The sequence below is a fragment of the Theobroma cacao genome, chromosome 3 (genome assembly GCF_000208745.1).
Source record: "Theobroma cacao cultivar B97-61/B2 chromosome 3, Criollo_cocoa_genome_V2, whole genome shotgun sequence".
Lineage (NCBI taxonomy): Eukaryota > Viridiplantae > Streptophyta > Magnoliopsida > Malvales > Malvaceae > Theobroma > Theobroma cacao.
Window position 1 is genome coordinate 2,541,553 of NC_030852.1, and position 13,770 is coordinate 2,555,322.

Below are 13,770 nucleotides of genomic sequence, written 5' to 3' on the forward strand. Positions count from 1 at the left end.
CGGAAGGGGTTCGTGCTGAAAACCCGAAAAGGGCAGCTCGTACCTAAAGGAGGAGGCTCATGTTGAAAACCCGAAAAAGGCGGCTTGAGGCCGAAAAGCAAGAAGTTAGAATGGAATTTGAAGATGTCAACTTAAAGGGAACACAAGATTGAGGTAGAAATACACCATGAAGGGAGCTCCACAATTTCACAAAATAAGGGAAGCTATGGAGTCTGCAACCTACAGATTTACTCAAAGCACCAATCAAGGACAATTCTTGAAGTCGAATATCAGATTGTTTTCTCTGAGTGGTCTAGGTGTTCATTACTTAAAGATCTAATATTTGCTTTGTAAATTCTTTTTTGCCTTGAATTATCTGACTTCTCATATATGAAATTCTCCTTCACCTTTTTATTTTTACCTTTTCGTTGTTTACCATCCCATTGATTTCACATAATGGCTGTCATAGAAATGAATGATGACTGGTGAAAGAAATAAACTAATTAAGCAAGAAATTACATTCATTGTTCAACAAAAGACTTGATGATGAAAAAAAGAATGGTAGAGTTTTTAAACTTGAGCAAAAAAGGGGTCAAATGTCGAAAAAAAAAGGGGGGGGGGGGGGCACGCCTAAGGAAAATCAAGAATGTCAGCCAATGAAGAAAGGTACAAGACGAAGGTCATTGAAAGCTGCAGTGAAAAATCGGATGAAACAAGAGAAGGATTTTGGAACCTTAATAAATCATAAACATGAAAACATTTCATCATGTCAATCATGCATACATGTCTAGCCATGCACCCGACAAGAATCAAAATTAATTCATGTCCCAAGCTTCGAAAGTAGAAATTCACTCGAGCTAAAGTGTTGAGATTGTAAAACTTTGATGGAAGGATTTGAGTTTTTTCATTTCATGTTAATCCAATTAAGTTAGCATAAAGAATTAAACTGAACCTGTTGTGAGAAAGTTCGAGCCTAGATTAAGTCTAGGAATTTTAATTTTGTTTAAATCGAACCTGTTATGAGATAGGTTGAGCCTAAATTAAGTTTAGGAATTTCAATATTTAAATCGAACCTGTTGAGAGATAGGTCGAGCCTAGATTAAGTCTAAGAATTTTAATTTTGTTTAAATCAAACCTGTTATGAGATAAGTCGAGCCTAATTAAGTTTAGGAATTTCAATATTTAAATCGAACTTGTTGTGAGATAGGTCGAGCCTAGATTAAGTCTAAGAATTTTAATTTAATTTAAATCGAACTTGTTGTGAGATAGATCGAGACTAGATTAAGTCTAAGAATTTCAATTTTGTTTAAATGAACCTGTTATGAGATAGGCCGAGCCTAAATTTAGTTTAGGAATTTCAATTTTGTTTAAATCGAACCTGTTGTAAGATGGTCGAGCCTAGATTAAATCTAGAAATTTTAATCGAATTTATTCTAATATGTGTCAAGCCTAGATCAAGTCTAAAATTTTAATTTTGTTTAAATCGAACCTATTGTGAGATAGGTCGAGCCAAGATTAAATCTAGGAATTTTAATCGGATTTGTTCTGATATGGGTCAAGCTTAGATCGAGTCTAGAAATTTCATTTTTGTTTAAATCAAACTTATTTTGAAATAAATCAAGCTTAGATCGATTTGATTAAATCAACTGGCTTCGAGATAAGCCGAATGTGGTGTCTACGTCTTTGTACTATTTTTGATTCTCAAGAATGTACAAAGAGGGGCAACTGTAGACACCTAAAAAATAAATGAAAAAATTAAATTATAATAAAATAAAATATAAAGTAAAATAAATTAAAAAAAAAAAGAGAAGGAATGGCTAGGCGTACGCCCAGCCATCCCTTCCCCCAACCACCCTGAATGATGGAGCTCTGGCTACCAACTCCTTGGTGCCAGAACCCTATTGCCGGGTTGTCCAAATTTTTGGACAACCAGGCTGTTAAAAATCGAACCTGCAAAACCAAAGGGAAGAATCAAGAAGAAACTTTTTCAAAAAAACCAAAAGACCTAAAATCTCTAGCAGCCAAAAACAACCACAATCAACAGCAACGAAAAATCCCAAACATGCAAAAAACAAAAAGAAACGAAAAGAGAGAAAGGAGTGAGTCTTGGGGGACTTTTTCGGGTCTAGGTTTCTAGGATTAAAACGGGATTTTTTGGGTTTATCGGTTGAAGCTCGGAAGGGAGTTTAGGCAGCTGCTGCCGGCAATAAAAGGGAAAAGCTTTGGGTGCTCCTTTGATTAGGGAAGGGTTGTTTTTTGAGGCTACCAGTTGGGGGTTAGAGAGAAGATAGAGAGACCGGCACCGGCGAAGAGAGGGAGATCTTAACCGCCGCCGGTGAAGTGAAAGGAAAAAGGAGGCCTTGTAGTGGCCTGCGGGTAGAGAGAAGGTGGAGAGGCCGACGACTAGAGAGAGAAAATGAAAGTTGAAAATGAAAAGAAAAGGCTAAAAAGGCGTTTTTATACCCAGGTGTAGGAGAGCAAAACGGTGCTGTTTTAGTGGAGTGGCAGAAGTTGGAAGGTCCAAGCCCAAACGGCGTCGTTTTGAGCGGCACTACAGGCACCAAACGGTGCGTTTTGAATTCTGCTTTGTGGACCTCAGGAAGCAGACCGGGTGTAACAGATTTGGGCTTCTGCGGGCCAACGGGTTGGGCTAATTCGAGCCCAGAAAGGTATAACCCATCTTCTTTGCTTTGGACTTGTCTCAATTAATTTTGGGTTGGCCCATTTGGTTAAATAAATTACATTTTATTGTTATGATTTAAACCATATTAGGAAAAGTTATTTATATATATGTATATATATATTATGAATGCTTATATTTAATATTAGAAAATAAAAAAATAATAATGATAGTAATAATAAAAAATAATAGTAAAAATGCATAGTTTAGAAGAATATATATATATATATATAATAAGTAAATAAATAGAAAGAAAATTCATAATAGATTTAGTTTTTTTTAAAAAAATAAATATAGTAATAATGATAAGTAAATAGAAAAAAAGTAAAAAAATGAATGAAATGATTATTTGAAAAATTTCACCTGAGAGAGGTAAAGAGTTGCCTCTTCTAAGTGGGATTTTTTTTAATGCGAAATTCGAGACGAATTTTCACCGAAGCGTCGGGATAAATCCGAACTCCGAACTTCAATACCCATTAACTCAAATAATCGTTGCTAAAATAATAATATTGAAAAAAATAAATCTACATAATATTACATTTAAATCTAGGTTAGTGTAGTTAGTTAATTAGCAAGTAAATATTATTAAATAAAATTAAGTTAACCATTAATTTAATTAATTGTTTATTTGATTAAAAAAGGAAAATAATACATAAGATGGAATATTAATTCACTATGCTAGTTGAAGAATATTGATTTAAATAGGAAACTCTAAAAAATAATAATTAATAATTAATAACAAATAATACTAAGTATATTAACAAGGTGATAAATATTTAAATACTTAGTTAGGTGAATTATGAATCACCTAAGTCAATAAACGCGAGCATGTAGACATCAGCATTTTATCTTGTCATAGCACGTCACATTTATTTTGCAAATGACGTGGGAATCCCGATGATGGGATTTCCCCGAGGAGCTTGTAGAGACGAGTTTTTCTGGGGATATCTCTAGGTGCGGAAAATTTTGATACTTCACCAAAGTGTTGGGATGATCTTCGAATGATTTTTCAATAAAAGATTACCGACTCCATTATTTAAAATAAACAAGTCATGACATCATTTTACGCTTGCATCATGTGCATACGTAAAACCGAATAAAAAAACTCAATCAGTCAATTTAATAAAAATTTAATTAATAAGTAGGCTATATTAAGATAACTTAAGATTAAATGGTACCGTTCGTGGAACGGGCGATTAAATTAAAAGTAGGCTATATTAAGATAACTTAAGATTAAATGGTACCGTTCGTAGAACGGGTGCCACAAAGATGCTAACCCTTCTCCGTGCATAACCACACTCCCGAACCCACCTCTAAAAAACGTGGATCAGTTCTCGTTCTTTCAACGGACCTAAAATTAATTTAGGATTTCGTCGATTAGAATTGGATTAATAGGTGACCAATCACATCTAGATAAAAAAAAGATTGATGGCGACTCCCACATATATATAATTTTCGCCCACGTCTAGCGGTCGGGTTTCCGAACCTGCACGTTACGACAATTATATGTAAAAGGAATGAGATGTTGACAAAATTTTGATAAAAAAAAAGCATGCATTTTTGTTCTTTATCACTAAATGGTTATTTAAGATATTTTTTTATTTAAAATATTAATAAAATTTATCTAATTTGTAAATAAGATTTCTAATTGTGTTTATTGATTTTCCACTAGAAAATGTCTATACGTTGGTTATTTAAGTCAAATACAAATTCCTCCAATGTTGAAGGTGCAAATGAATTGAATTTACTTTTTGCAAAGCCGGGAAAAATAGTTGGATATATAGGGTAGCCAACTTACAAAGGAGTGCTCCATTTATTTTTTGCTTTAACTAGCAAAATTCTAATTAAATTAATTATTTAAATAATCTACAATTCAACTAATTCTTAGAAGTTAGAAACGTAAGAGTTTTTTTACTAAACAAGTGCCACCACCTTTTATAAATAGTGCTTTAACCAAAAATTTGTAACATTAACAATTTCTACGATGTTATTATTTATAATGCAAATTTATTTTCCCTAAATTTATTTATGATACCACAAATTGAAAGATGAATTTTTTTCTCGATTTTTTCATGTATATAAATTGTTATTTCTATTGCTCTTTAAATTTTATAATATAGTAAAATCTCTATAAATTAATACCCTTTGGACTATAAAAGTTTATTAATTAATCGAGATATTACTTAATCGATAAATTTATAATTTATTAATTCATACATTAATTAATAATAAATTAATTTATCAAGATATTTTTATTTTTTTCCAAAACATTGAACTTAATACATGTATTCTATGTTATGATTATACGAATATTACCTAATTAGTGAATTATGAATTACCATTATTCTATTTATTTGTGTAACTAAAACAAGTTCATGAATATAATTAATCTTATTAAATAGAAGTCATGAATCTATTCATTTTTACAACAAATAAAAATTACATTCAATATATACTTAATTAATATACTTCATGAATATTAAGTCAAGTAAAAACATTTATAAAAAGAACATATAGTATCACAAACGATAAAATTAAATATAATGATTTCTTATCTCAAAGGTCAATATAGATGAAGTGCATAGAGTATCATATGAGTATAATATAAAAAAATCAAATTACACCCAAAAACAATAATCATATTATATAATTTCTCTTACAATACGAGAACATTACATCAAAAGAAACAAATAACACTGGAGATTAAAAACATTAAACTTAATACATATCTCCTTTAGCTTATATTAGAAATGATAATCCAAATCCTTGTGCAAATAAAATCTTTGGTCCAAATGATACTCTGAGTCAGCTTTGATTCAGCATTAAACACGTGGAGGTTGAAGGTTTCTTATTCAGCCCACATGAGGCTGACCATTTATAATTGGATCCTTATGACAATAATGGAGTTAGAAACTTGTTCCGGGCCTTCTTGGTTGGCCCACGAAATCGCTTGACCGCAGTCCTTCGCGTTTGTGACCTGGGTGTGAGACCAGCAGTGGGAAACCTCCGCCAAATTCAACACAAGCAATGAATGGTTTGAAGTGGAGTTTGGTAAGGTCACGTCAAGTGTTTGAAAAAAATTAAGTAAACCATTTTAGGATAGATTTGATAATTATGTATATAACATGATACAAATGTAAGTGAATTTGAATTTAAGGAGATCGTGTTTCATATATTATAATATTTATTGATTCGTATAAAAATTATTATGTTTATAATTATTAAGATTTATTGATGTTAAATTTTATTATATTTGATAAATATTATGATATTTATATTTTTTTACCATAAATTTGAATAAAAGAATTATATTTTAATTTAATCATTTTAATTATTTTCATTGTATTAATTGTTGTGTTTTAATCACATTAATTGTGTAAATAGTGTAAGCATGCTATAAATTGTACAAAATTTGATCATGCTAATCGTGTAAACAAATTGTGTCATGTCTTATAAAATTTTACTTGATATATTTAACAAACGTATTGATCGTGTCGTATCATGTTATACTTTAATTAAATGTATTTATGTGAGTCTTTAAGATCGTGACATGATTAATTAATTATGTCGTGTTTTAATTTATCTATATAATCATTAATGTTCTATGTTTACATAATATGATTAAAGCACGAAAACACACATTGCCAAGTTAATGTTGCATGTCATGGTCTCAAATAGGAGCCTTGAATTTTGTATTAGCTGTGAGAATTGATATTTAAGTATTTATATTATTTTAAATCTTTGAGTAACTTTTTGTGAAATAAAATTGTGGAACCTTGTATGTTGGTATAGATCGTGAAATTTGAAAATCTGAATCAATTTTAGATACGGACGATGTATCACTGAAGACAATTGAACCCTTATTAAAATGAGAAAGAAATCACAATTTTAAAGAAAACTCATGAGTTCCATACCTATTTATTCTGACATTGGTGTGGAGCATAACAGTACACACTATTTAAGTTAACAAAAGGAAAATTCGGTGAGACTGGGACCCAGTAGTCATCACTCAGCAGCAGCGGAGCTCAAAGGGGGTTGAGCACCTTCTGTCACGTCGCTGTTCAATAGGTCGGCAAATTGTTAGCTACACCCGAAGAAAAAGCCTAGAAATTGCACGGCAGATGCCACGGAAGCAACTTCCCTGGACCTGGCGTACATGCTGGACTGTGGTCCATGGCTCATCATCATTCAACCATTGGCAATTTCTGAATATCTTTGAGGGCTCCCGTCTCACCTACTCGCTGTTTCAGTTACATTCATTGACTTCAACATCATAACTACAAACCTTGAACTTGCTAACTTTTGGTTTTCTTTCCCTTTCATATTATGGAATGCATACCTGTCCTAACTCTTGAAACCTTGTATTAGTTATTATTATTATTATTATTTTCTTTCGGTTGCTTTTGAGAATTTAGTATTGCTGACAGCTACTCCCAAAGGGTTTTACTTTATCTCCTATATGCTTTATTAATTAATATCATATTAGCGTCATATATTAAATAAATACGTACAAGAGGCATATTATACTCTTATATCATGTTACAAGGAAAAAATATTATATTATAAAAAATTGTATATATTAAAAAAGTAAATAAATTATATATATATATAAAAGATTAATTCTATTCATAAATTAATTCTAATTAGATATTATAATCTGATTACATAATAATATGGTATAACAACTTTAATTTATACAATTATCTGAATGGACATCTTGAATTTGGTCATGACTCCCTGGCTGTGTCCTTGTACACCTTAGATGGCATTGGTTTTTCCCTTTTTTCCCTCCATTCGAATTAACAATTTGGGTGTTACATCAACTTGTATCAGACTACACTGTTTTCATGCTTGTATTAATTATATGAAACACATATTAATAAAAAAAAAAAGGGGAGGAAGAGATGGAAAGAGAAGAGAAAGAAACAAGGGTGAGGGGAAGGATTGGATTAGGCTGTCATCTGGTGCCAATCGACCAAAGAGAAGGAAACAAACAACAAGAAACAAAGGGAAGAATAAGGGGAAAGAAAAAACCAAAGGAATCATATTTGTTTAAGGGCGTGATGGTAACCTTGCTTTTGCATAAGGTCACTTAACCTCGATAAGGGCTCTCACCCTTTTCACTCCTACCTGATTCTCTTTATTATTTTATTTCCATATTCTCCTACGTCCATATATATACTAACTCGAGAATCGAAAAATATTCTGAAATACTTTAAATTTTTTTAAATTCTTTATGTCTTGCAAATCTTTCAATTGAGCATCATAGTAAACAATTACGGCAGATTAAGTATGCCAGTGATACTATTAGTCACTGGTCGCCAGTGATAGTATTAGTCACTGGTCGCCTTAGTGGCAATTGGCAACAGTTGAAAGAGACAAGAATAGGAAGAACGAAAAATAGGAAAAAAAAAAAGGTTTAAGCTGAACGACACATGTATATGCTATGTGCCCAACACATGACCCTTAGGCGGAGATTTTAGTCAAATATTGAACAATTTAATGTCAAATTGATGATTTTGATATGATTTACGAAGGTTTTACAGATGAAAGTTTTGAATTTCTTTTGTTAAAAATAAACTGAAACTTTGTGAAAGGTTATGATACAATATTCACCCTATTGTTTTGCATGAGTTGTGAAGGATTCGGAGATAGTAATTTTCCCCTTTATTGTCACTTTTATTACCTAATTTTACATTTAAGTGTGTTTATATATATAAGGAACAAAAAAAGGCAGAGTTTTAATTGTCATCAATATGCATAATTTTACTATTATACACCCACACACACATATATTTTGCTTAATCACAGACATATATAGAATAATTATTTTTAAATCACTATCCATTTTGTGTTCTTCAGTTTATAGTTTTACATTTTAAATATAAAAAACAATCTTGCAGTCTATTATACATATAACATATTTACTTCATAACAAGTCTTTTTTAATTAATTAATAAAATGTAAATAATAAAAATTAATTAAGAATCAGATAAATTTTACTCTGTTTTTTTTTAAATAGAAGTTGGCCACAAATAATTTCAATTTTTGAACACTTTTGTAATCATTGGATCGTAATCTAAGAATGATAATATTAATCCCATTATTGTTGGATCGTAATCAACTACAAGCTCGAATAGACATTTTATATATCATTATTTAATTTTTTATAAAATTGAAGAGAAACAAAAGTAAAACAATGTAAAAGAAAATTTTGGGGACTATCGTAGGGCCTACACAAATCAGATACTTCTCAGAAATGAGGGGTTTGAGGACTTTGTTGATCATGCCAAACTTTTCCCTTTAAAGTAGTCTAAACATATATATCTGTTGTTTATCATTACAGAGACAATTAATCCAAGGTTCGAATTGCATTAACCGTTCGATCAATATCTAAGGGCTAATAGATGGTTGGATAGATCATTTTTTCATATTTGCCTCAAGCTTAGAGGAAATTAACAAAGAGAAAATGTTGACTCGAAGCAGAGTTGACGTCAAAAAGTCATTACGTTCGACATGCCTAGGTCAGTCCGTGGCTGTTACCCAGCTACTTCCTCCAACATTCCAAGAAGCTTCTTTTTATTATTATTTTAGAAAACTTCATGTATTTAAACACCTCCCTTACAGCTTCGTTGCAAAATCATGATATATTCCCAAACCCTGACTCATCATTTCTCTCTCTGTTTCTTCAGTTACCTGTTAGTTTTTATTTTTATTTTTTTTGTGCCCTTTCACCTGAAGAATGGCGGCTAAACGGCTTCCTAGTGAATCTTGTTCCGACCAAGATGAGCCAAATGAGAAACGAATGAGACCTAGACCTTCTTTGGCATCGTACGTTTCAGAATTTTGCTGCAGCAATGCTTAATTTGTTCTTATATCTCTTTTCCCAAATCCATTCTCCTTTCGTTTCCATATGGATTAAAACCATTTGTTATTTATATTGATAGTTGTTTCCATACATATGGTGCAAACTTCTTATTCATAGCCTGTTTTCTCTTCATGAACAGTGTGATTGGGGAAGCTGTTATGGTGAATTACTTGTGTACAGCCTTGGAACCAGTCCTTCGAAGAGTGGTATGTAAAACCTTTCATAATATTTCTCATTGAAAGGACAGAAATGTTTCATTACTTAGGTGTATATGTACGCACATAGAAACATATTCAACAGGTAGTGTGACGAGACTACGCATTCATATATAATTTCAAGCTTTTAGGATGATTGGTTGTTGTCAATAGGTGCACTTTAACGTACCTGTTTATCTGTTTTTGCATAAACAAAATTTCACATTCATGCATAAATATTTACCTCAACTGTTTCAATTTTCACTTGGTAATTTCTGATGGAAAGTGCCCTTGTGGATACGTTTCCAGGTGAATGAAGAGGTAGAGCGCAGTCTTGGACAACGACTCCGTTCCTTCAGCAGGTCTCCATCTCTTCGAATCCAAGCACCGGAACCATCAACCCTTCAGCTGATCTTCGCTAAAGGTCTTTCCCTACCAATCTTCACCGGAAGCAAGATCACGGATGAAGAAGGCAACCAGCTTCAAGTCGTTTTGGTTGATACGAGGGGAGACCAAATGGTTCCGGTGCTTCCCCCCAGCCCAATCAAAGTAGACATCGTCGTTCTGGACGGGGAATTCCCAGCGGGAGACGGTAACAATTGGACGAGCGAAGAGTTTGACAGGAACATCGTGAGGGAGAGAACTGGGAAACGGCCTTTGCTCACCGGAGAGTTGGCAGTCACGGTGAGGGATGGGGTTGCTTCCATCGGAGAGATCGAATTCACCGACAATTCGAGCTGGATTCGAAGCCGGAAGTTCAGGATTGGTGCGAAAGTTGCACAAGGGAGTTTCCAAGGCGTCCGCATTCGAGAAGCCATGACCGAAGCTTTTGTTGTCAAAGACCATCGTGGCGAATGTAAGTTTCATTATTTCTTCTACGCTTTCTGTCATTTCCACATGATAATTTTGTCATAATTTATCATTCTAAAGAAGAATGGTAAGAGAATTTAGTAGCCGCAATTGGGCATTCTTTAAGTTGGCTTAAGATCTTGAAATTGAATTTTTTACTATCTTAATTAATTTTTAATTACCAACAAACCAAATTGAATTGATATTATAATAAATTTCCCACTAACACTGTAATAAAATGATTGCATACACATTGTTCTACTTACTAGCTGTTGTACTTTGCATCTGACCCTAGCTAAGATATATAGTATTGTCAATTTGTTGCTTTAAAAATCATTGCTCCTTTTGTTTATTAGAGTTGTTGATATATATCTATATTGATCTGATAATATGCCAACCCAATAGCTTAGATTAGTCAAATCCTGAGCAGACCAAACCTCACTTGTTTAACATAAAAAACCAAATCAACTACCTTTTGGGTGTTTTCTATTCTTTCTTTTTGGAAGTGAGAGAGAACATAGGGCATGCGTTCTCTCTTTTAATACGAGTTCACTTTTCAAATAACCCATTGTTAAACTATGATTTAAAGATCACGAATTTAAAGATTTTTATCATATTATAAAAGCGGAGATTCTTCTTTCTCAAATAATCGAGGATTATTTTCTTGCTGAAATTCAAGTTTTATTTAATTAAAAAAATTTAATTTTAACTGTTAAAACATCAATTTGAGAATTTAACTATGCCTATGTAGCTATGTTTGATGTCTATTTAGTACAATAGTTAACTAGCTATCCCATATAATTGGTTAATGTATCAGTTTTAAGGTTGAAGAACTTTTGCCTTTGGCATCATCTTCGAGAAATTTACTTATGATATGTGTGTGGTCTCAATTAACTACACGTCATCAAGCTAATAGGTTAATTTTTTATATATAGTGAAACTCTGGGACCATGGGCACTCAATCATGTATATTCAGATAGGGAATCCCCTTTTCATGCTTTCAAACCATTCAAGTAATTTTCAGTCAACAAAAGGCTGCAGTACGTCTGCAGTTCTGCTGAGTTCTATTACTTACCAAATAAATAATGCCAAATCGGCAAAACCATGTGTTTGTTGCCAATGATGCAACCTTAGAGCCAGATACTGGTCGTCCACCTTTAAGGAAATCATTACTTTTATTCTATTGCTTTTCATCAGGGGGGCTCTGGCCTCTGGTCAATAGAGTGATATGTTTTGGTTACATGAAGATCAATGCAATGGCCTTAAATCAACCTTTTTTTTTTTGTCCTGGTTAAAGTTTAGCACGTTTTGATCATTAAGTCGAGGCAAATTCTCTATTCGGCAATTTGATTAAGCTGTGGAAATATGAAACCAATTTGTTCTTGAGTTCTTTGGGAAAATTTTATGCCAATTAATGGGTGACAATGTTTCTTTCTTTTCTTATTGAAGTGTACAAGAAACACTATCCCCCAATGTTAGACGATAAGGTTTGGCGTCTAGAGAAGATCGGAAAGGATGGAGCATTCCATAAAAAGCTATCCTTTGAGGGTGTGAACACAGTGCAAGATTTCTTGAAATTGTCAGTCGTTGATCCAGCCAAGCTTAGAAGGGTAAGTGTTTGCAATCACTCGATCAGATGCTGGTTTAGTCTTTCCTTATGCTCAATTTAACTGAAGCAATAATTTGGGTTTTCTATGATATTATTGAACAGATTTTAGGTCCTGGAATGTCTGAGAAAATGTGGGAGGTCACAATCAAGCACGCCAAAACTTGCGTTTTGGGTAACAAAAATTATGTTTTTAGGGGCCCCAATTATACAATCTTCTTGAATCCGATCTGTCAACTCATGAAAGCAGAGATTAATGGGAGTATATATCCTACTCACAACCTGAGTAACATGAACAGAGTATGTGTTATACTAAGCTAAATAGTTTAAGTTCTTTTCAGGTCCCCAAGAGTCTATTACCCCAATGTCCCTCTAATTTTATACATGGCATTTGCAGGCATATATTGAAAATTTGGTCAGACAAGCATATGCAAATTGGAATACATTGGAAGAGATAGAAGGAGTTTCCCATGAGATTGGCCTGCTCACACAAGGTGATTTCCTTTTCAAGCAAGTTTCATAACATCAAACTTGAGCTAATTTTGGGCAATTATAGTAACATTTTAACACGAAAAATTTTGTGCAGGTGATGAGCATATGGCAGATCAATATCCCAATCATCAACAAATCACGGTGAGATCGTTTCAACCAAATGGGTATTTGACGGGTGGATCGATTGAGGGATATATGCCAAACGAACTGCGGGGAGATGGCAGCAATTGGCAAGTAAGTCAGGCGTACTTAAACACCTCAAACGAAAATGGCTTCCGATTAAACATCTTGGAGTCTACTTCCGATGAGGATTTGACATCTCCAAGATCATTTATCACAGGTGGTTAATGGTGAATACTGAATTAATGTATAGAAGCAAACTAGTCCATTAGGGAGATGTCATCTGCTTTGAGACAGCCGTTTAAGCATTCAGCATGTATAAATGTAGGCAGATAAGGCGCAAATGCAATTTCCGTACCTGCCATGCATCTTTTAACCAATTCTATCTTTCTAAGCTACTGTATACTTCCCCTGTAAATATATAAATAATCACAACACAAGGAAATATCCAGTGCCGAGAGGCACAGTGAAAATGTCCTTGAAGCATTTCCAAATTGCATTTGCCCTGTTTCTCAATCCTTGATGCGACTTCTTTTGCTCTGCCAAGCCTTAACTCTACACCACATGAAGGAAAAAGAACAGTTGGCAAATTTCAAGGGCAAGGTTAAATTTGCTGCTTATCTGCCCAGGCTTGAGTTTTATTGAAGCCAGAATGAGCTGTCCCGAGCCCAATTGTCTGCCCCTTGTAATCGTCAGCAACTTACCGATTCCTCATCTTTCAAGGCTCTGACCAAAATTGAGGACGGTCCAAGGCTCCAAACTTGCCAATGGGGACTGAAAAGCCCAATTTTCCAACTTGTTGCCCTTGCCTCTCGTGAAGTCACTTGCACAACCCAATCCAACCTTTTTAGTTAATGAAAACTTAGTTTAGTATTGTAAATGCAATGAAATGTTATGACACGAATCTTGATGGCTTGGTGCACTTGAAATCCTCCTTGAGATCTTGACTTCGAAGGCTACCAGCAGCGTTGGTGGCAATTGT

The 13,770-nt window shown here is 33.4% G+C and overlaps 1 protein-coding gene across 1 annotated transcript; it reads left to right on the forward strand.

The window, feature by feature from the left end:
• Positions 9,311 to 13,285, forward strand: LOC18604153 (protein SAR DEFICIENT 1). The gene is made up of 7 exons (XM_007036506.2): positions 9,311 to 9,490; positions 9,667 to 9,733; positions 10,031 to 10,577; positions 12,020 to 12,180; positions 12,282 to 12,476; positions 12,574 to 12,670; positions 12,763 to 13,285. The coding sequence occupies exons 1-7, from the start codon at positions 9,402 to 9,404 to the stop codon at positions 13,014 to 13,016; spliced, it is 1,410 nt and encodes a 469-aa protein (XP_007036568.1). The 5' UTR covers positions 9,311 to 9,401; the 3' UTR covers positions 13,017 to 13,285.

What these genes read in the sequence shown, in the direction of transcription:
- LOC18604153 (XM_007036506.2), top strand. Translation starts at nt 9,402, where the DNA reads ATGGCGGCTAAACGGCTTCCTAGTGAATCTTGTTCCGACCAAGATGAG. An exon ending in AACCAGTCCTTCGAAGAGTG is followed by an intron (nt 9,734 to 10,030) that starts GTATGTAAAACC and finishes ATACGTTTCCAG; the next exon opens with GTGAATGAAGAGGTAGAGCG. An exon ending in ACCTGAGTAACATGAACAGA is followed by an intron (nt 12,477 to 12,573) that starts GTATGTGTTATA and finishes TGGCATTTGCAG; the next exon opens with GCATATATTGAAAATTTGGT.